We start from the raw sequence: 21,269 nt of genomic DNA on the forward strand, positions 1-21,269 counted from the left end.
TCCAAGTCACACCAGCCTGCCACCAAACCTTCACCCCGTGGTCAGACCTTGCGTTCCTCCGAGCATGAGTGCCCCTAGAACAGATCTCCAGGCATGCTGTGGTTTACACAGATGCCTCCAGCACCAGCTGGGGGGCCACGTACAACAGGCACACAGTGTCGGGGGTTTGGACGGGCCCCCAACTGCACTGGCACATCAACTGCCTAGAGTTGTTAGCAGTACGCCTTACCTTGAACCGTCTCAGAGGGCGCTTACGAGGCAGGCACGTGCTGGTCCGCACGGACAACACTGCGACCGTTGTGTACATCAGCTGACAAAGTGGTCTACGCTCCCGCTGCATGTCGCAACTCGCCCGCCACCTCCTCCCCTGGAGTCAGAAGCATCTGAGGTTGCTTTGTGCCATTCACATTACGGGCCTGCACAACTGTGTTGTGCTCAGGTAGACCTGTTTGCCTCTCCAGAGACCTCTCACTGCTAGTTGTTTACTCCCTGACCGAGGGAACACTCGGTACGGACACACTGGCACACAGCTGGCCGCGGAGCCTGCGCAAGTATGCGTTTCCCCCAGTGAGCCTTCTCGCACAGACGCTGTGCAAGGTCAGGGAGGAAGAGGAGCAGGTCCTGCTTGTGGCACCTTACTGGCCCACTCGGACCTGGTTCCCAGAACTAATGCTCCTCGTGACAGCCCCTCCCTGGCAGATTCCTCTGAGGAAGGATCAACTGACTCGGAGACGGGGCACCCTGTGGCACCCGTGTCCAGACCTCACGTCATGTCTGGTCCCTGGACAGGACACGGAGGTTCTAGGTGACCTACCCCAGAGGTAGTTGACACCATCACTTCGGTGAGAGCACAGTCTAAGACACGCTTACGCCTTGAAGTGGAACCTGTTCGTCGAGCGGTGTTCTGCTCACCGAGAAGACCCCCAAAGGGACCTGCACTCATTTTCGGTCGAGGAATCATGCCTAGAGTTTGGGCTGACTAACTCCAGGTAATCCTGAGGCCCCGGCCCGGCTATGCGCCCAAGGTTCCCACTACTCCCTTCAGGGATCAGGTGGTGAGCCTGCAAGCGCTGCCCCAGGAAGAGGAAGACCCAGCCCTAGCTTTGCTTTAAACATCACAGCCTACCTGAGAATTGTTGCTGACCACGTTCATCCCTTTATGACCACTGTGTATCCATCTTGTGATAGCTACTTCCAACAGGATAACACGCAATGTCTTGTTTTCTTGTTTTCTGAACATGACAATGAGTTCACTATGACAAATTTTCAGCAACTGTGTGATGCTATCATGTAAATATGGACCAAAATATCTGAGGAATGTTTCCAGCACCACGTTTAATCTGTCACAATGAATTTAGGCAGTTCTGAAAGCAAAAGGGGGTCCAACATGGTACTATGAAGGTGTACTTAATAGAGTGGCCAGTGAGTGTATTTCATCATTGAAGAAATCATCAATGTATGTATCATCAACAACAAACCTGTGTGTACCTGCCACAAGTCTAAGAACTTCCAATGAACAAGTATGTAGCTTTTACCAGACCAGTTATTGAACCAAATTACCGGTTCAAAATTAATGAATCAAGTCTACAGGCAGAGTTAAAAGTCAGCTTTTCAGTCGTGTTCGACTCAAAAAGAACCAAATGAGCCGGTTCTAACTGTTGAAGCTATCTGAGGATTACAGATGAGTCTGACAAGTGAGCAGTTGACATTATAGGAAATATGCTTATCAAGAGAAAGATATTTAAGGGTTTGTAAGACTAGTTATAGACTAGTTAGACTTTTCATATACATTAGCGTAGAATATATATCCGCATTTATGCATCAATGTCTGCATCAACAGCTAAATATGACAGATGAAAAACTTTAATATGGGAAACTTATTCAAGATGCAGACCACTTTTCTGTCATATAAGCTATTCAACAAGCACAATCACAGAATACAACTGTGACCACAAACACCATTAATTTAAGTAAATGAAAAGTAATATTCAGCAATATGCATTCAGTGAGGTTTGCTCTCACATATCTAAGCTTATGTAAGCTGATATCAGTATTACGCTATTGCTTATTATCCTACCTTGATCATACCAGAAATAGCCATGGTTGCTAAACAAATAAGATAGGATACTACAGTCAAGATGTTTAATACGGCTCCAAAATCTTACAGTAAATCACCATCTTTTGGGGGGCGGGGGAGGGGGGAATGGGGTCATGTATGACATTAAGCCAGAAAGTTCAGACCCTTCAACACTGTTGTCATGAAACGGAGTGTAAATGAGGGACGATCCCTATCTCAGAGGACGTTTTGCTACACTCGCCCTGGCTTTAACTGAAATAGAATGGGGTCGTGTATGACATTAAGCCAGAAAGTTCAGACCCTTCAACACTGTTGTCATGAAACGGAGTGTAAATGAGGGACGATCCCTATCTCAGAGGACGTTTTGCTACACTCGCCCTGGCTTTAACTGAAATAAAGTGCCTGCCCTTTTTAGTACTCCTTGGGCAATTCTAATTCGGCAAGTCTTTCATCACTGTTGGCACAGGCTGTGTCTTAGAATGTGGCAGGGACAGGCACATGAGCATCCACTGCTATGCGACTGATATTAATAGCCGGACTGGGGATAGAGAGAGAGCAGAGGAGAAACCAGTGGCAGATTAAACAGCAGAGACAAGGTGACCTTTCATTATGATGGTTATTATAGACCACCCGTGTGTGTCGGGTACTGCAAGCCACGAGTGTGTGTGTATTTGCGTGTGTCTGTGCATGCGTATGTGCATGTCTATGTGCTGGCAACTCCTAATGGAATCTGCTTCTGGAGGTGGTAAACTTCCTGAAAGAAGCCATGAATGTCACTTTAGCTGAGGCAGGATGTTTCCTGCATGAAACAGCTATTTGGCTCCAGTGGATTACACAGTCTATGTTCCATAATTACATCTAATGATGGAGCCAACAGCGAAATTTCGTAAATGAAAACAGCCACTGGGAACTGTAGCAACAAAAAAAAGACTCCATATTACATACATACTGTCGATAAGTCTATATACAGTATAAAACAAAGGTATAAAGCATGGATATCCAAACTAATGAGAAACAGGTGCACAACCATAATGCAGATCATAAAAAAGGCACACTGTTGCTTCCAAAAACTAATTTAAATTTTGATTTAATGAGCTCACCAAAGTATAACAAATGTGATGTTCTAAACTACATTTAGAACTACATTTAGATCTGCATTTCAGCAGATTCAAGATGATACTTAGAAATCAAATATTTTGTAAAGGCTTTTAATTATTTAAAAGCATTGCACTGAATATACATTACAAACGTTCCTTTAGAAATCAATGGATTTTTATTTTAATTTTATTATTTTATTTTTACAATTTCAGTGAAAATAAGCTTACTTGTAGTCTAAAATAAAAGAAACTTGCTTGTAGTTGACAGAAATCCATTTTACAGTTAAGTTTGAGAGTCTGTTGGCTAGAATACATTACACAACCTTTACCTATTTTTTTGCCCCAATATGTAGTCTTGGAAAAGTGGGCGCTAGTTGCTGAAAGTGAGAGCAAGCCTGTAGATTTTTTAGGAGTTGACAGGTTTCACAGAAAACCTTGTAGTGTATGATGGGCACAGCTTCTTTTTTGCTTCAGACTATGATTCCATCCAGATATTTTCAGCTGATTTTAGGACACATATAGTGATGTATGACATGCCTTAGTTAGCTGACTTAAGGCCCCAATATACATCAAGCTGGAGTGACGTCATTTAGAACAAAATCAAGCCGTTGCATCTCACAGTGTGAGCACCATTTTTACACTTTTCTGCCAATTTAACAGTTTGAAATAGTTTAAAAAATATATTTAAAAACATGTTTCTAGACTCCTGAACTCTATTGTGTGCCTGAACCATGGGAAGTAAGTAACAACAGCCGGGATCATGTGCATATCAAAATCAAATTCAATGTTCAATTTTTATTTCAAATAGAACAGTTGACTTCACACCCACTGTCTTCACTCACTCCACCACAGTTATATTGAAAATCACTGTGCAAAGCAGGCTTATTTTTATTCATAATCATTACAGCTTTGTGTGAATAAATATGTATGTGGCCACGGAAATGTATTTAACATACATATTTACAGGTGCATCTCAATAAATTAGAATGTCGTGGAAAAGTTCATTTATTTCAGCAATTCAACTCAAATTGTTCACAATTCGGACAACTTGACGGAAACTGACATCTATTACAGTTTTTATCAGCTGCTTACACACCAAATCTTTACTTGTAGCACAATTTCTGAAACCTGACCACACACCAAATCTGCAAAACCATACACTTAATTCTCTGCCTCAATTCATAAAACATTTTTAACAAACAATTCTCTATGTAACACACAAAAAATCTAACAGGAATTAATATTATGGCAAAGGTGTTTGCAAATGTTTGCTTTTGAGATGTGTTTGTGATATTTTGAATGCAGTGCTTAATTTTGCAAGAGATGTGAGGAATTTTGCATTTTGTGTTTGCAATTCTTGGATTTGTGTGTAAGGTTTAAAAAAAAAAAAAGAGGCAAATGTTGAAAATGTGTGTAAGCAGTTGAAAAAAAACCCCACAATGAGACCAGTTGCTTAAAAGCAAATGCATAATTGACTACAAAAGTTAAGCTAGTTCTGGTAAAGCAAAATTTCCGTGCAGATGCCATGTTTGATATTATTTTTCTTATCTGTGTATGAAATTCATAAATGTTTAAGTATGACTTAAGTGTACAAATACTTTTTGGGACCTCTGTATCTTATAAAGGCATTAACATCCCGACAGGCTTTTTATGATGTCATTTACACAGTGTGCATGTGTGCGTTCGTGCGTGCATGCACGATTATGCACATCTTATAGGACCCACCTCTTTTAGGCAGCCCATGAAATTATTGCTGACTGGAGATCCAGGCAGGTCGGCAGTGCTTGGGCTTCCCCCCACATAGAAGAAATCATCTGAGCCCAGCATAGTGTAGTCCTCCTGAGTGTATCCTGTGGTGGTCAATATACCATCCACTGATATAGTCACCTGTTAAATGATGACAATATAGAAACACAACAAATTAGTAACTCATTTAAAAACGCACTTTTAACCTGAGCGATAACCTTATTTTATTGTTTATTATGGTCCATGTTGTTCAGATTTGCCCGTATTTCGGGTCGCTTACTGCTAACACTCTGGACCATTGGTCTGGATAAGATTTATTGGTGATAGTTTAGTACAGGTTCACGGGACAGGTAAAGAAAATATTGCTGATGAATATTTTCTTCATCTTTCATGGGTTAAGAAAATGAATTCTTATCTGGTTTGGAATATTACTAATTGGGGTTAGTAAATGTTAAAACCAAGGACAAATTATTTGTACTTGTTTTAGTTTTGGGGGATACGCTACTTTGTCACACGCTCACTCATACACATAAACAGAAGTTCAAACACATACTTGAACATGCATGCATTAAAGGAAGGCATTAACCACTGTCAAAAAATCAAATTATCCTTTTTTCAAAAGGTCATACTGAATAAACATGAGAAGGATTGATGATTCATTGGTTCAATGAAAAGGGGAGGAGCAAAGCCACAACAGCCAATCAGCAAGCACCCATGCAGAATAAAAAAAAAAAAAAAGAAGCAGGAAGGCCATGCAACAAGACACACGGTAGACACACACAAGGGATTTGGGTGGAAGCGGAGTGATAAATTGAATGTAGTGTTAGTCACAGTGATATATGAGGCTGAATGAGATGGTGGATATGTGGACATGCTATGAGTGGTGTGGAGGTATCAACTGCCAGAGTTCCCAGAGTTCTTAGGTTTCTCTTGTGTGTTTGTTTATTTTCGGGAGCCTCTGCAAGGTGGAAATTTCCCCTGTGGACATTCTTGGAAATCCTCTGTCAGTTATTGCCGACAGTCCTCGCAAAAAATGTGGAGGCTTGGTGTGGGGAGAAAAAACACTTTACTAGTTACTGTGAGAGTCCCAGTGAGGATGTGAATCTCTACATAACGTTAACGTGAGGATGTAAAAGCCAGCCTGATAAACAAAAAACCAGTAAGAAACAAAACTGTAAAAGAAGGGAAGGAAGTTTGAGAGGGGGGTAAAGGGGGGAAATGTGAAAAGTCCTGGTAATACAAACCCATTTCCTCATTTTTTGAAAAGAGTGTCTAGAATGAAACTCAAAGAAAAAGAAAGAAAGGGAGAGGGACACACGGCAAACCAAGAAAGGACAATAAGAATGATATCTACCAGACAATGTAGTTTGTTTACCATAGCGTGTCCAATGCCTGAGTGCTTTCAGGAAGAAGGGGGAAGAAAGGAAATCAAAACAATAGTGAACAGAACGGTTGTTAATAAATGGACGAAATTAAAAGAGAAAGAAATTAATGATGAAGATTCAGGGTGTTAGTACATTAGTTTGGTTAGAAACAGGTTAGTAATAAAAATGATACCATGAATGAATAGTGTTAGTCCCAAAAACTGTTTCTTCCCAAGATGTAAGAAACAGGAAAGGAAAGACAGATTAAATAGGAAGAGTACAGTAAAATGAGAGCATTTTACAGTGGGGACATGTGGCCAATGGTTGGATCACGCCGGTTGACTATTTGACTAGTCGTCCAACAACAGACTAATTAGTGATTGTTAAAGATTGTTGACTAGTTTTTGATTTTAAGGGTATGTGTTTTACTTAGGATGCTGATGGTGTGCTGTCCTTAGCCTGCTATACGTTTTATATGATAAAAGCCTCTCAGACAAGTTGTGTCTTTAAATTCATCATCTTAAAAGCACCACTCTACACCTTTAGTATTGCATGCAATTGCATCATGTAGTTTGTGACCATTACACTATGATTGTCAAGTTAAAAATGCATCTCGAAACTAGCTAGTCAATTTTGAAAATTGTGTTTTATTGCTGCTTGCTATTCATTCCAGTAAAATTGTAACATAAATAAATCGGAACAACATCAGTAGCTGACGTAGAGATATCAAAACAGAGGTATCAAGATATCAGCTTATCAAATTAGACTTGTAGCAAGTTTAAGTTCTCAAAGTGATCAGGAAAAATGACTGCTCCTTCAAAAACACAGCAACTCGGTATGCTTTTGAAATTGTTTAAAATACATTTCTAATCATAATGTTATTGTTTCTATTTCATTCTCTACTTATGAAAATACTTTTGTGAAATAGGTAGGTACATTAGTCATTTTTAATTAATTCAATCAATTCATTTTTGTAGTAGTCATAGGAAAGAATATGCAAATTCCGCCATAGAGCACTTAAAATAAATAAAATGAAAAGCATTTAAAGAGCCTTAAAATGATTTATTTTTGAATAAGGTAATAATACCCGCAAATAAAAGTACTTGGTAATAGTAATTATAATGTTTTCCATTATAATTACTATTACTACTTTTATTTGCTGGCATCAATGTATGTATTTATTTATTTTATTATCAGTAACAGATCATTTTACATTATTTGCGTATAATCTAAATGATATCCATGAGCTAAGGCGCCACCATTTTCTTATGTCACGACCAGAAAATCTGTGCTCCCAACTCAACTATCCCCACCATTTTTTTAAAACAGCTATGCCCATGAATTAGAGAAAGAGAAAGAGAGAGATCAAGAGAAAGAGATCTCCTTCAGTCTGTCAGCTCATACGCTAGCCTGAAAACATCCCATGAGGTTTGTGCTATATCTTTTACCAGTCTGAACAAAGTAGTGACATGAAAAAAGCACTTACTTGTCAAGCCCTCATCATATTTTCACTCCATATAAATCTCTCTCACCTGCCAGTAAAGTTTAAGGTCAGCCAAACAAATCAAGCATGATCTCACTGAAGACTCAAACCCAATCCTCGAACATACAAACCCTCTTACTGATGGAAATGTATCAAAGGCTCCATGTAAGCGAACATTTGGGGCCTCATTTATAAAACCTACATACGATCCAATATCCAATATCCATACTACATTCTATGGATTTTATTCCACTTTAAAAGTGACAAATCGAGATTTAGATTTCAGTTCAAAAGGGACAACTTATCTAACAATGTTAAGCTATTAAAAATGTTAAATGTTAACAATAATTTTAAGATTATTATAAGTATATTTAAAGGTGCAGTAGGAGATCTTGGAAAATGCTAACTTTAGCCTGATAGCACTGGAAGCGAACGTCCCACCCTTCCTGCAATCGCCGTCCAAAGGCACGCCCCCTGAACGCATTTACGCTCACAGACCAGAATACCAGAGACAACATTACAATGGGCTACATCAGCAGTTCCCAATTCCAGTCCTCGCACCCTCGCATCCAGACCATAGACTTTATAAAAACATATCCAGACGCTGCGCAGCGCAAATCCGTGAATGAGAAGTTAAGTAAACTTCAACGGATTTCTCCTGCTCAGGGAGTAGGGAGCAATGAACACTGTGTAGGGATCATATTGATCAGAACACAGTTCATGCACGTAGCTCACTTCTAACGAGCTGGTTATCTGAATCGGGTGTGTTAACTAAGCGAAACATGCAAAATATGCAGAGCGCGGGGGCGCGAGGACTAGAATTGGGAACTGCTAGGCTACATCATGTTTCATTCACTGGTGAGAAAACTTTATAGTACAGTTAGTAAAAGTACTACAATACCAGGAAGGAAGATCGGGTTGTTGATGTTTGTCTGCCATTCTCGCTCTGTCTGCACAGTATGTGTGAACACGCTGATGACTTATCCTGTCTGCGCGAACTGGGTGCGCAGAGGTATGCAAATACTTATGTTGACAGACAGGTAGGAAAGCCAAATAAAATGCTCGGGCCGAGCGTTTTGATTGGACAAACATTTCTTGGTCCTATGCCTTCCACAGAATATATAAATACAGATAAATACATTTAGACCACTTAACTTAGGTCCTATGCCTTCCACAGAATATATAAATACAGATAAATACATGTAGACCACTTAACTCAATGATTGCTATCGGGATGTGAAGAGACTTTCAACCAGCATAACAAAAAAATGTTTCTGAAGACAATCACCTATTGCACCTTTAATACTCTAATTACTATGTTTTCATTAGTCATTAAGTTAACATGCAATTTGCAGTAAAAAAATGCTACCACTACACAGTAAAGCATGTTTGCTCAAACTTTGAGCAAGGAGAAGAATGATTTTTGGGTAATATTTTAAGAAATAATGTTTTTAAAAAATGGAAGGCTAAAACAAGTAGTACTAAAAGCTCTTCCTTGAAAGTTTTATGACAATGTGATTTCAAATTGTATTACTGATTAGGTTAAGTTGAAAAAGTTAGGCTGCAACCGATGTTTTTATTAGACTTTTATGCTTTTTATTGTCTTTCTGAATTAAATTTCCTTTTTAGGTCTGCACAATATTAATATTATTTGCAATAACAAAGCAAATGGATTTAGGAACAAGTTTTCATGCATGCAGAAGTTTTGTAAAGAGTTTATAGAAACATTTAGGACATTATTGTATGTACTGTATACATTTAAAATGATTAGGTGAATCTTTATAAATGAGGGTCCTGGTCTCTTCAGTTAAGAACTGTATTTAAGATTCACTGCAAAGCTATTTGTTCTAAACAAACTGCTGGCTTAGTCAGACCTCCAAGTACCTTGCTTAAATGTAAACGTTAAATGGAAATAACTGTCGACCACTGTCTAAAAGGTGATTGCTAAGATAAAACTTTGAAAGTTCGCTGACACTTGTAGAGCTTTGGAGCATAGACTGAAAGGATTTGAAGTCAATCTTTGAGTTTTCTGATGCCCTTGCGTGTTAAACCATGTCAAGTAAAAGAGATAAAAGACTTTAAGGTTTGAAAACACAGGAGGAAATAAGAACCCTACTGAAAAAACAAACAATAAAACCATCACAGAAAATTCTAATGGTTTCCACTACAAATACCATTACAAACATTACAAACCATCAACTTTTAACCATTAAAAAATGGTTTTCTGTACTGTGTTTTCTGACATATTCCATTAGGATTTATTGGTTTTAACAAGCCACCAATAGAAGGTGACCAATTACCAGTAGAGACACACAGGGTCCATTACAGTTTCCATTAACACCAATACAAGTCTCATTATAACCAGTACAACCATTACAAATTTTGTGATGATATCTATTGTTTTTTTCAGCAGGGAACATACTCTTTAATTATTAGGAAACTAGTTAACAAATTTCAATGCAACTAAATTCAGTCTTAATTAAATAGTGACAGTTACAAAAAAAATAATCTGATTATAAACCAGCTGCAACATAATTATATTTGAATTAGAACATTAACTAGTTCTCCAGCTAGCTGTGAGTAGTCTTAAGAGCAGCCGTCGTCTAGTGATTACCTGTCTCAGGTTGCGTGTCACTTTGATGTCATGCCAGGCGTTGTCATTGAACTTTCCATTGACAGGCTCAACGATAGCCTCGAAGGCTCCTGAGCCCAGGTTGATGACCAACGAAACGGCACCGTCTTTCAGCGCTAGGTTAACGTAGTCAGCCGACTTGCCCGTGTGGAGGATGAGACCGTTGCGTTGCCAAGTTTTGAAGGACAGAGTGATCTCATCACTGCTACTCTGGATAGGATTCTGAGACAAGTCATAGCAGAAGTACTCCGAACCCCGGAATGTCGCCATGTTGTCCTCGCGTGCTGAAAACAATCAAGAAAAAAATGATAATGTTAATTTGTTTTCAATAAGTGAACTTGAAAATTGGTAAAATTAACGTTGATGTTGTTCTTTGAACAATGAACATTAAAAACGATCATTCTGTCACAGACAAGGAAAAAGTTCTGTCAGTGTTAAAACCAAGATTTCCCTGAAGTGACTTTCTGAGGTAGATGCAGACAGAGTGGGATTGTGGGAGCTTTGTCAGAGCGGTGAAGCAGCATACCATAAATTCGCATCGGCGCTCCCTTGCAAAGACCTTTCAATTTCACCTCAAATTCTGTCTGAATAAGGAATCAGAGAGTGTTGTGTTTGATGTAACCATTTAAGAAATAACCTTTCTGGAAGTTTTCTTTATATTTTATCTGGAAATGTCCTGCTGATGAGGCCTCAAGTGCTTTTCATGATTTGATCCCCAGTGCCTCTTGGCAGAGGAAGCTTATTTCCGTATCCAACATTTGAAGTGTGACATTGCTATTTGCAAATTACCCTGCAGTAAAGGAAGAACAATGGCGAATGTCTTTATAAATCTGCGAGGGCTTGTTTCTTTCATGCTAACTGTTCTCTTCCCCTAGAATTTCGGCTTGCCAAAGGATGTATCAGAACTCACTGTCAGCGCCCCTCTGAGCAAATTACAGGGACAGAAAGGAAAGGGAGGAGAGAGAACAAGTGAAAACAGGATAGGAAGAAAGCAGCGAAGTAAGATGGGGTTGTGGAAGTGACAGAGAGAGAGAAAGAGAGAGAGAAAGGAAAAAAACTAAATGGAAAGCTTAAGATAAAACAAACTGAGATTAAGAGGAGAGGGTAAGAGAAGCTTGTTGTGAAGGATGTGTATATTAAGCTACGATGAAACAATGAAAGCCTGAGTAAGCAAATCAAGCTCAAGGAACAATTATAAAACAGATTTTAAATTTGCATTGGATGTCTCCACGAATTCACTTTTGCTCCATGTTGTGCCTAGATCTAATCAAGGTGCACATGTTTACTAGAAACTTCTAGACAGGTGTGTTGAGACAAGCTGGAGTCAGAGCTTCATAGCTTCTCAGACAGTTTAATTCACAATTGTTTTACCATTATATTTAATAAATTGTTGAATATACAAATACACAAATCCTTATCTGCCTCATTATTGCTATATGTACACTTTGTCTGACACAATCAATATTATATTATCATTAAAGGTGAAACACAGGCTCCAGCATTCCGATGACCCTATATAGGGTAAGCGGTTTGAAGAATGGATGGATGGGTGGATTAAAGGTGAAACTACTTAAAATACTTTCTCCTAGTCCAGTTTAATATGCAGAGAAGCGTAATCTTGGCATTAGTATGTGGATTTCAAAACATTCCCTGTGTTTGAATGTCTACTTTCCTTCTACATAGTACATCCAGATTGCATTTACTGTATACTACACACATTCATAGAAAATACTTTATACAGTATAACATTTTAGGCACAGCTTTTGCTTCATTTGGCTGAGCATCCTGGCTGGTCCAACAAGCAGCATTGGCTCAACCAATCTGTTTGTCCAATCAATGGAATACAGGAGGTGATTATTATTGCATTTCATTCTGAAGGGCTCATCCCTATATCATAATCCCTTTGAAGGGTTTATCCTCCAGAGTGAGAGCTTCGAAGTGATGAAGGGTGTAGGGGCCCAAAAACTATCCCTTGGAATGCACTTCTTTGTCACCTTGCCAACCAATTAAGGAAGTGCCTTTGCCGTGCAATTCAACCTGTGCAAAGAATCATTGCACAAAGTGTTTCTTTAAAATCCTTCATTCCGAAGGACTATTTGATGTGGCTTTAGTTTGGAATGACCCTTTAGTATAGCATGACTGTTCTCGCTACGAAGTGCCCTTCAGAGGTGGATTTATACCATTTGGTTCACAGCATTAATCAGCAATTCCATCTAGTACCATAGTGTTGCACATTTCGCCTTCTACAAAATAATTTTCAAACTGGGCAGCTTTAGTATTCACAAGATTATTAATTCACCTGTTTCACAAGGCCAACACAACCAACCACACAAGCACAAGCACAAGTTTATGATTAGGGCTGAAACGATTCCTCGAGTAACTCGAATACAAAAAATCATCTATGCAAATTATTTGCCTCGAGGCTTCGTTTAGTCCATTTACTGTAACTACACATGGAACACTGTGTTTCCCCACGGACCATTATTACTGATGCACAACCCGATAAACGCTAGACATAAGCCCTGCGTTCCATTCGGAAGGGCACATCCCTATGCCCTAATCGCTTCAAAGAGTTTACCCTCCGGAGTGAGAGCTTCGAAGGGTTGAAGGGTTTAGGGGACCAAACAACTGTTTCTTGAAGTGCCCTTCTGCGTCATCATCACGTGCCCACACGGAGGCGCCGTCATCATGCAAAGAATCTGCGCAAAGGATCATGGGAGCCCGAAGTGTCCATCAGTTGTACCCTTCGAAATCCTTCATTCTGAAGGACCCCTTTGAAGTGGCCAGTTTTGAGCACTTTGGTTTGGAACGACTCTTCAATATGGCGGCCATGATTGTTTTTACTCCGAAGTGCCCTTCGGAGGGCGATATATCCTGTTTGGAACGCACTGAAGACCGTAAATCAATATGGTGGCTAGTTATGATGTCCCTAAGTTTGATATGTTTTGTGAAAGACTAAGCGCCATTCATTTGATCGTCTCATTCTCTCTCTGTGACACACACACACACACACACACACACACACACACACACACACACAACCTCCCCGTTATGCATAAAAATACCACAGAAAGAAAGTTTGTCACTATCACACGAAGAGTGCCAGTTTTCACCTCTAAAAATAAGCATGATTACAAATGTGTTACTGATTTTATGCAACAGTTCAATAAACAAGTTTAAGAATAAGATATTTACGTTTTAGACACCATATTGCATGTAGTGCTCTATTTCGCCAACAAAAAATAATTCCAAACAAAGCCACAGCGCTGTTTTGCGTCTTTGAGCAACATGACGGCGTTTCGTTCCTGAATGAATCAACCATTCAAATGATTCGGTTCAGTCGAAATGACTCACTTATTAACAGTGACTTGCTGCCACCTACTGGCAGTTTTAATTTCACATTTAAAGTATCTTTTCATTTTTAAAATAATTGTAAATATCAGAATTCAATGTTTCATGTTTAAAATAACAAAATATTATTTATGCATTTGTATGGGTTTAGTTTTAACGGTAATTAATGTATGCAATTTCAGCAGTAAAAATGTAGATTTTTCTAAAAAGGAAACAAATGAGTTGTTTATTTTAAGAGACCTATCTTATTTTCTCTTGTGTATCTAGTATTGCTCTTTAATAAAGAAAAATTACTTCTTATCTGATTACTCGATTAATTGATGGAATAATCTGTAGAATACTCGATTACTAAAATAATCGATGGCTACAGCCCTACTTACGATATTAAATAGACATGCTTATTTGCATAACAAGTTTTGATTAGCAGTTAACTAGCCTACAGTGGTCTACATAATGAGTCACTTGACAAAAAATTGATGATTGTTAAAAATGTGTTTTGTTTTTGTTTTGTTTTTTTGAGCTTCAGCAACACAGCCAAACACACACAACAGACATGAGGGATGTTTCCTCTAAGGTAATAAAGAACATTACAAATCGGCCTAACCATATATGGATTTCCAATATCTTTGAATCATGGTGTTATTACTTTGACTAAATTTTTACTGCATGAAGGAGATGCAAGGTTGTGCAGAATAAATATTAAAAGCAATAACTTATTGATTCAGAGGTACTGAGGGAAATTAATTCTCTCATATTTGCTTAGTCAAAGCTGCAAAAATAAATACTCTGAATATTCTCATAAGGGCCACACTTGATGTTAGATTTCCCCATAGCTTTGATGGGTCAACACACGTATCAGTAACTTGCTGTATTTCCATAGCAGTCTCTCTTAACGTCTGATCTCATGTGATCTCACAGGGTCTCCAGGCGGGACAGAGTCTCTCCAGCAATCCTGTATCACAGTTACATCTGAACTCAGCCTTATCAGGGTCATCTACAGAGGGCCTGATCCGATGTCACTTACCCAGAGAGCTCTTACACAAGTTATTTCCACTGAGACACGTCTGCATGCAGAGGTGGTCAATTGCCTTAAGACTGCATGGGAATCATGACTTAATAAATAAATAAATAAATAATTTTAGGCAATATATAATGTGCTGAAATAGAACTTGCAATGCATTCAGTTCCTTTTTTTTTATGAACAAAATGTTATTTTAAATAACAGATCGTGTTCTATAACACTTTATTTATTTATTTATTTTGCAATAAATCCTGTTAAATTTTGTAAAATCAAAGCAATATTTTACAGTACACAGGAGCAAGGCAAATATTAGCTTTATTACCTGTTTAAATTAATGAATGCAATCGGGTTATTGACAGAGTAAATCAATGTTGAATTTCCTCACCAGGCAGATCAACACATTCCTGCAGTATTTGAAATAGAATAATGATCTGCTAAATTGGAAGAGAAAGAAACAGTGCTTGCTTTGCATTCTGTTCATTTTACATTGATTGTCACTCGCAGGGGAAGTTTAATTTTCTCCACTGCTCCGTTTGCAGCTCAGTGTACCGAGCTTTGATTTCAAAATCCAATGGAGGCAATTAGCTACCTCATTTACATGTCCCTGATCCGTGTCAGCACTGACATTTGGCTTGGCAGCACTAAAACCATTCCTTGCACAGGGATGACCCTGCTACCACCAGGGAGAGCTCTTTCACCCTGAAAAAGCCTGAACAAGGAGGTCAAATTAATGGCTTGTGTTTCTGATTCTGAACTAATGAAAGTTTGAATCTGACTTGCAACATTTCCCAACATTTTCCCACACTCTCATCTTCTTGCAGTGATCTCACCACTGTCTTGACATGAAAGTGTCCTTAAAAAAGTGCAACGGTGACCATTTTTTAATAACCTTGTTTCCAGACCAGAGGTGGACAAAAAATGAAGTACATTTACTTGATTACCGTACTTAAGTACACTTTTTAAGCATCTGTACTTTATTTGAGTATTATTTTTTTCTGGAAACTTATGACTTTAACTTCACTACATTTGAAAGACAAATATCGTACTTTTCACTCCACTACATTTCTGTCAAGGCCCTCAAAGTAGAAAGTCATTACTATGTAGCAGCTTTGAAAGTCAGTGGGTGATTTTTGTTTTCTTCTCTAAAACGTGACTTTTTTTCCAGACAGTCTATAAGTAATCACTCTTGTAGGGTTACATGAAGATATTTCCAAGCATTTTCTGAACACTGGGCAGTTGCAGATGTGATATTTATTTACAACAATTTAATAATAATAAGTTAATATTGTGGTATTTATTAGACACAATATTGCTTGATTTTGTAAAATTGTGTAAATGAAAATATTACCTATAAAGCCACAGAAAAACGGTTGTGCGTCTCCTTACAAAGCACAGTAGATGTTTGACTTGAAGCAGCACTGCACAGACCACTCTGTGCATGACATCAAAGTACCGCGAGAGCGATTAGAGAGCATTTTTTACATTTTTGTTTTGATGTCAATGAAATCTTGCTGTTTTGCTTTTTTGTTAAAGCAGTGTTGCCGTTGTAAAGTTATACAGCTACAGTTGTGTTGCTGGGTTTTAAAGAAGGTTTGACTTTTTTTTTCTTATCAGTCTGTATTTACAGCAATTTCACTGTCCACTTGGTTGAAATGTGGATGAATGGCTACACGTAGATGCATGCACACACTGCCAGAGCTGTGTGAGATCACTACCATGCTGCTTTTGTTGGGGTGGGAGTAGGGCTGTTATTTTTTTATATATTTTTTTTATTTTTGGTCAACTCACTTGTTTAGTTTGTAGGTTTTCACCATTCCATAAACTCTTCATTCATGCTTCAGAGGCATACGTTATTACATACAACAATAACAAAAAAGTGCATTGACATAAAAAAAATTTAATTTACTTTTGGTACTTAAGTACTTTTAAAAGCAAGTATTCTGTACTTTTACTTAAGTAAAAATCTGTATTTACAACTTTCACTTGTAATGGAGTAATATTTGACCAGCAGCATCTGTACTTTCAAAGTAATGGAGTTGTGTTCTTTGTCCACCTCTGTTCCAGACTACAGAGGTATTTCACAAAAATATTAGACAACAAATAGTTCCAAGTAATGGCTGTTGAAAATTTAGCTTTGCCTGTACAGGAAAAAAAATTACACTTTAAAATACATTAAAATAGAAAACAGTTATTTTCTGCAAAAACTGTAATAATATTTAACAATATTACTTTTTTACTGTGTTTTTCATCAAATAAATGCAGGGTTGGTGAGCAGAAGAGACCTCTTCAAAACATTAAAAACTTAATGAATGCATGTTTATTGCAAATTATTTGGTTATATTCAAATACTGTACCTAGGTAGTTTAAGACTGTAGTGGGACTTATGTCATTTGTAAAGCTTTCCCAGAGTGGGTGTATTGTTTCCATGGTAACACTGACATCGACTCTGATTGGTGGTTCTTCAGAATTATGGTTAGTGTAGTTCTTCATTAAACATGAGTTAAAATCTTGTGGCTTCAGCAGACACATATCATCGATCTGTACAAAACATACAGTATATTCCATCCAAAAGAAGTCACCATTTGAAGCTCTTTGTCAGGATGTGTTTTCTGTCTGTCGGAGGGTTGTTTTTGCACCCTTAATGCTGCTACAGATTTAGTCATCTAGGAAGCAGGCCCGCTACTGGCTTCGGTAATGTGGCGTGAAGAATCCGCAGTGGCAGCAGCCAGCGGTGTAACGTGCCCCACCGTGCCTCCAAGCTGAATTCAGCATCTTCTAAACACAACGCACTGCAGATATCAAGCTAAAAATAGAAGGCTAATTTCTGCATGACAATGCCGGAGCACGACTTAAGAGTGGGAAGTGATTCTGGAAGCCTCCTACATGCTGATGAATCAGGACCGGAAAGAGCGAGCTTAGCATCAGTCATGTGCAAAAATGGTGTGCTGTGAATGAGAGTGTGCAGATCTCAAGGGTGACCGTACACCAACCTGCCAGCTAATGCAACCCTAGTGGAAAACAAGATGTGTAAGAGGCAGAAAGCAATGATGCTGGCCGTGATTTGTTGTGTCAAATTCAACCGTAAACAAACTGGTAACATCTCTGATGACACGCTCATGAGTTGAGGGTTCCGGTTAGTGTGAGAAAACATTAGAACAGAGCCTTTGGTGTCTGTATTTAAAGGGGTCATAGGATGCTACATGCACTTTTACAAGTTGTTTGAACTGAAATGTGTGTTGGCAGTGTGTGTACACAACCACCCAACTCGAACAACGAACAGTGGATTTCGTTTGTTTCAGAAGGGAATGCTCCCCCGATCTGCCTAAATGCGTCTATGTTCGGGCGAATCATTCATGATCCAGCCTCATCTACAGAAGAAGTGAGTATAATGTTTTGTAATGAATCTTTGCAAATTGCCTTTCCTAATAATGTGCTAATTAGCAAATTTCACAATGAATGCAGCTAAAGTAAACAGTCTCTCCGAGAGCAGCTCGGAAGAGAGGGGCGGGGTCAGCAGAGCTCATTAACATTTAAAGGAAACTGCTACAAAAACGGCTACCATTGAGAAATTTTAACCAAACTATGTTACAAACTTTTCATTAAGATCCTAAAGAATCATATCAACTTGTAGAAAATGGGCATCATATGACCCCTTTAAAATTACACAATCTAGCACGACTGGAAGACAATGAATAGCTAGAAAAAAAAATTACATATAACACTATTTGGTAACGCATTAAGGTCCTATTAGCACATTAACTAACATTAACAATAAGCAGTACATTTGTTACAGTTTATTAATCTTTTTTTTTTTACATTAAATTAACTCAGGACCATTAAATAAGACTAACACTACTTTTAATTTCATCTGGCAGATGCTTTTATCCAAAATTACTTCATCATATGGATCACTTTTATGATACTTCTTTTTTTTTTTTCTTACTTTTTCCATGAAAGAAAGATGGAACAACAAGAGGGTGATTTTCGCTTTTATGTGAAAAAATGATCGAAAAAATCAAATGATTGCGTCCCCTTTAAGCAGACAATGTCAAAAAGATTCTCTTTATGGTGATGAGCTCTGTTCAACTCTGATGTCATATTATTGCAGTGCTGCCTTTAGTGCAGCATTCTGGTCTCATAGCTCATCACCCCACTGTCATCTGGTTGGTTAGAGGCAAGCAGCCCACCTGTCCAGCTGAGCTCTGCCATTCGACAGGTGTCGGGGGTGGTGGTTTGCACGGTGAATGATGAACGTACGGCTGACAGGGGTAGGGTGGCGATGTGCAAGGGTCCCTGGAGTCTAATCCCATCAAAAGAGGCAGTGATGCTGAGAGCTGGGTGCCATGCAGCAATGGTCAAGCTCGGTGTAAGACCGATAGCAAAGATTTCAGTCCGTTAACACACTCTCCTTAGGATCCAGTGACGACCAAACCTCAAACAGGATCATCTAAAGTAGTAAAGTGGTGAAACATGAATGTGTTGTAGCAGCAATTCATGCGAAAAATGAATCTGTAGTGACTGTTACATAATTTACCACGTTCAGTCCAAACTGCCCACTTAGTGCCGCTGTAAAATATTACTCAAGGTCAAGTGGGCTGATGATGCTAGCACACATTTGAAGTCAAATTAAAATTCTACCAGCACAAGAGTCTGCAACTAGTGCAATGTTATTTCAGGCTGCAAAAAAGTCCTACTACCAAAAATTTCTTGCATAAAAAATGTCTTGCATAACCTGCATCACGTCCAACAGTCAAATGCAATTCTTAGACATATATGGATATATGGGTGCTATACATGATAGATATTTAATCAACAAATAAAACCAATAAACAGTAAAGCAAAAATACCTATAACCCTTACATATAATACATATAATTCTTATAGAGCAGCAAAAACAGATCAAGGATGCAGAATTCTGTGCTGCCATGCAAGCAACTCTTGGACTGAAATATATACGTGTACATCTACAGTCGCTGTGTCAAATAAAAAAAAATGTTTTAGAACCTTAAAAACACATATCAATACAAATGCTTTTTCAGTTCTGCTGTGCTCCTCTAGCTGATTTTGAATGCAAGAATGCATCTTGTGTGAACAGCTCCTTACTCATTCAGTGCCGCTGCTCTTGATAATGTCATTTAGCACATTGCCTGTAGAAGTAGTAGGCCTGGATGACTTGCAAATGAAGCTTGAATTGTGAAGATGCTAGGAAAATCCCTTATTACGGTATTTACATGCAGGTTGAAGACATGCATTAATTGTTTAACATGCTGAATGCTCTTCCATATTCTGGAAACCATGTAAACAACAAATTAAACATGAATTTACATTGGATTATGTAGAGAGGGGACATTTCTTCCTCATTTCAGAAGTCCATCTCATGCCACTGCATCAGACCAAACCCTCCTTACAGCTTCTTTCTGTCTCTGACTGTCTCTGCCCCCAGACACCCCCCACCAACCCTACACCCTCCCACTTCTGGCCTTGACGGTGAAGCAGAGCTCCCTGGAGCATGACTGACTGTACTGGGAGCCAATCATTCATTTAGAACGGCGCACTGCCTTATTGGCCATTATCTCTGCTGTCAGCAGCAAGGCAGAGACGTGAGCGGTGTCTATCCCAGCAGCCTCTTTGTTTTTGTCCTGTCTCCTTCCATCCAAACCCTTCCATCCACTGACAAGAATGCAGCTAAAGCCAAACGCTGAAGCTCGTCACCCTTTCATGTTTTAAATCTGCGACAAAAACCCCATATCATAGCTAATGTGCGGTCAGCATCCATCACCGTCACTTCTAGTGTGCGCTCTTGTGAGATAGGACATTACAACAAATTGTGCATTAGTTTTAAATTTAGCGACCATTTGTAAACTGTGTGCAGAATTTTAAAATTATTTTAGAGTAAAACACAAAACCAGCAAAAAAATGGTTGTGAAGTTACACCAGAATAACTCCAGAGAATAAATCTTGACAAGCAAATATAATAAAATCTAACATTCAACATACAAGCATCTATATATATTTTTTTTTTTTGTCTTATTTTGCACATATAACATACATGAAATAACCCCCATATAGCATACATGAATCACCCCCCATAGCAGATCCATACCGGTGGAGCTGGGGAAGGTGGAGGGTTTCTGAAGCGTGCTGCAACTGCTACTGCAAGCACTAGCTAAGTGTTTGAATGATGAGCAGCTAGTTCATTAGCTGCTGATGCAAAAAGAACCGATCAGCTGCACCGTGTGATGATGCCATTATGTCAGATTGAGATTTATATATATACTGTATCTCTATATATATATATATACTATTTATATATGTTTTAATTTCACGAATACACCACTTACACCGGAATTCCAAACCGCTAAAACAATTAGACACTTAGTTAGAATAGTCTCAATGTCTGTGCTGACTTTGGTGGATTTAGATTCAAAGTATGGAAGCATATAGGTAGCGAAATTCAATTTAAAATGCAATATGCAAAATGGCAATGCAATATTCAAA

The 21,269-nt window shown here is 38.6% G+C and overlaps 1 protein-coding gene across 1 annotated transcript in view; it reads right to left on the reverse strand.

Annotated features, from left to right (window-relative positions):
- The window catches only part of LOC107659060 (neurexin-3b-like), a 314,862-nt gene that overhangs the window by 218,388 nt on the left and 75,205 nt on the right, over window positions 1-21,269 (reverse strand). The window contains exons 5-7 of the mRNA XM_016447871.1: window positions 10,382-10,683; window positions 6,296-6,319; window positions 4,900-5,061 (exon numbers count right to left, since the gene is read on the reverse strand). Coding sequence (XP_016303357.1) covers window positions 4,900-5,061; window positions 6,296-6,319; window positions 10,382-10,683 — 488 coding nt within the window. The remainder of the gene's footprint in view (window positions 1-4,899; window positions 5,062-6,295; window positions 6,320-10,381; window positions 10,684-21,269) is intronic.

Source organism: Sinocyclocheilus anshuiensis, unplaced genomic scaffold (genome assembly GCF_001515605.1).
Source record: "Sinocyclocheilus anshuiensis isolate Anshui unplaced genomic scaffold, SAMN03320099.WGS_v1.1 scaffold811, whole genome shotgun sequence".
Classification (NCBI taxonomy): Eukaryota; Metazoa; Chordata; class Actinopteri; order Cypriniformes; family Cyprinidae; genus Sinocyclocheilus; species Sinocyclocheilus anshuiensis.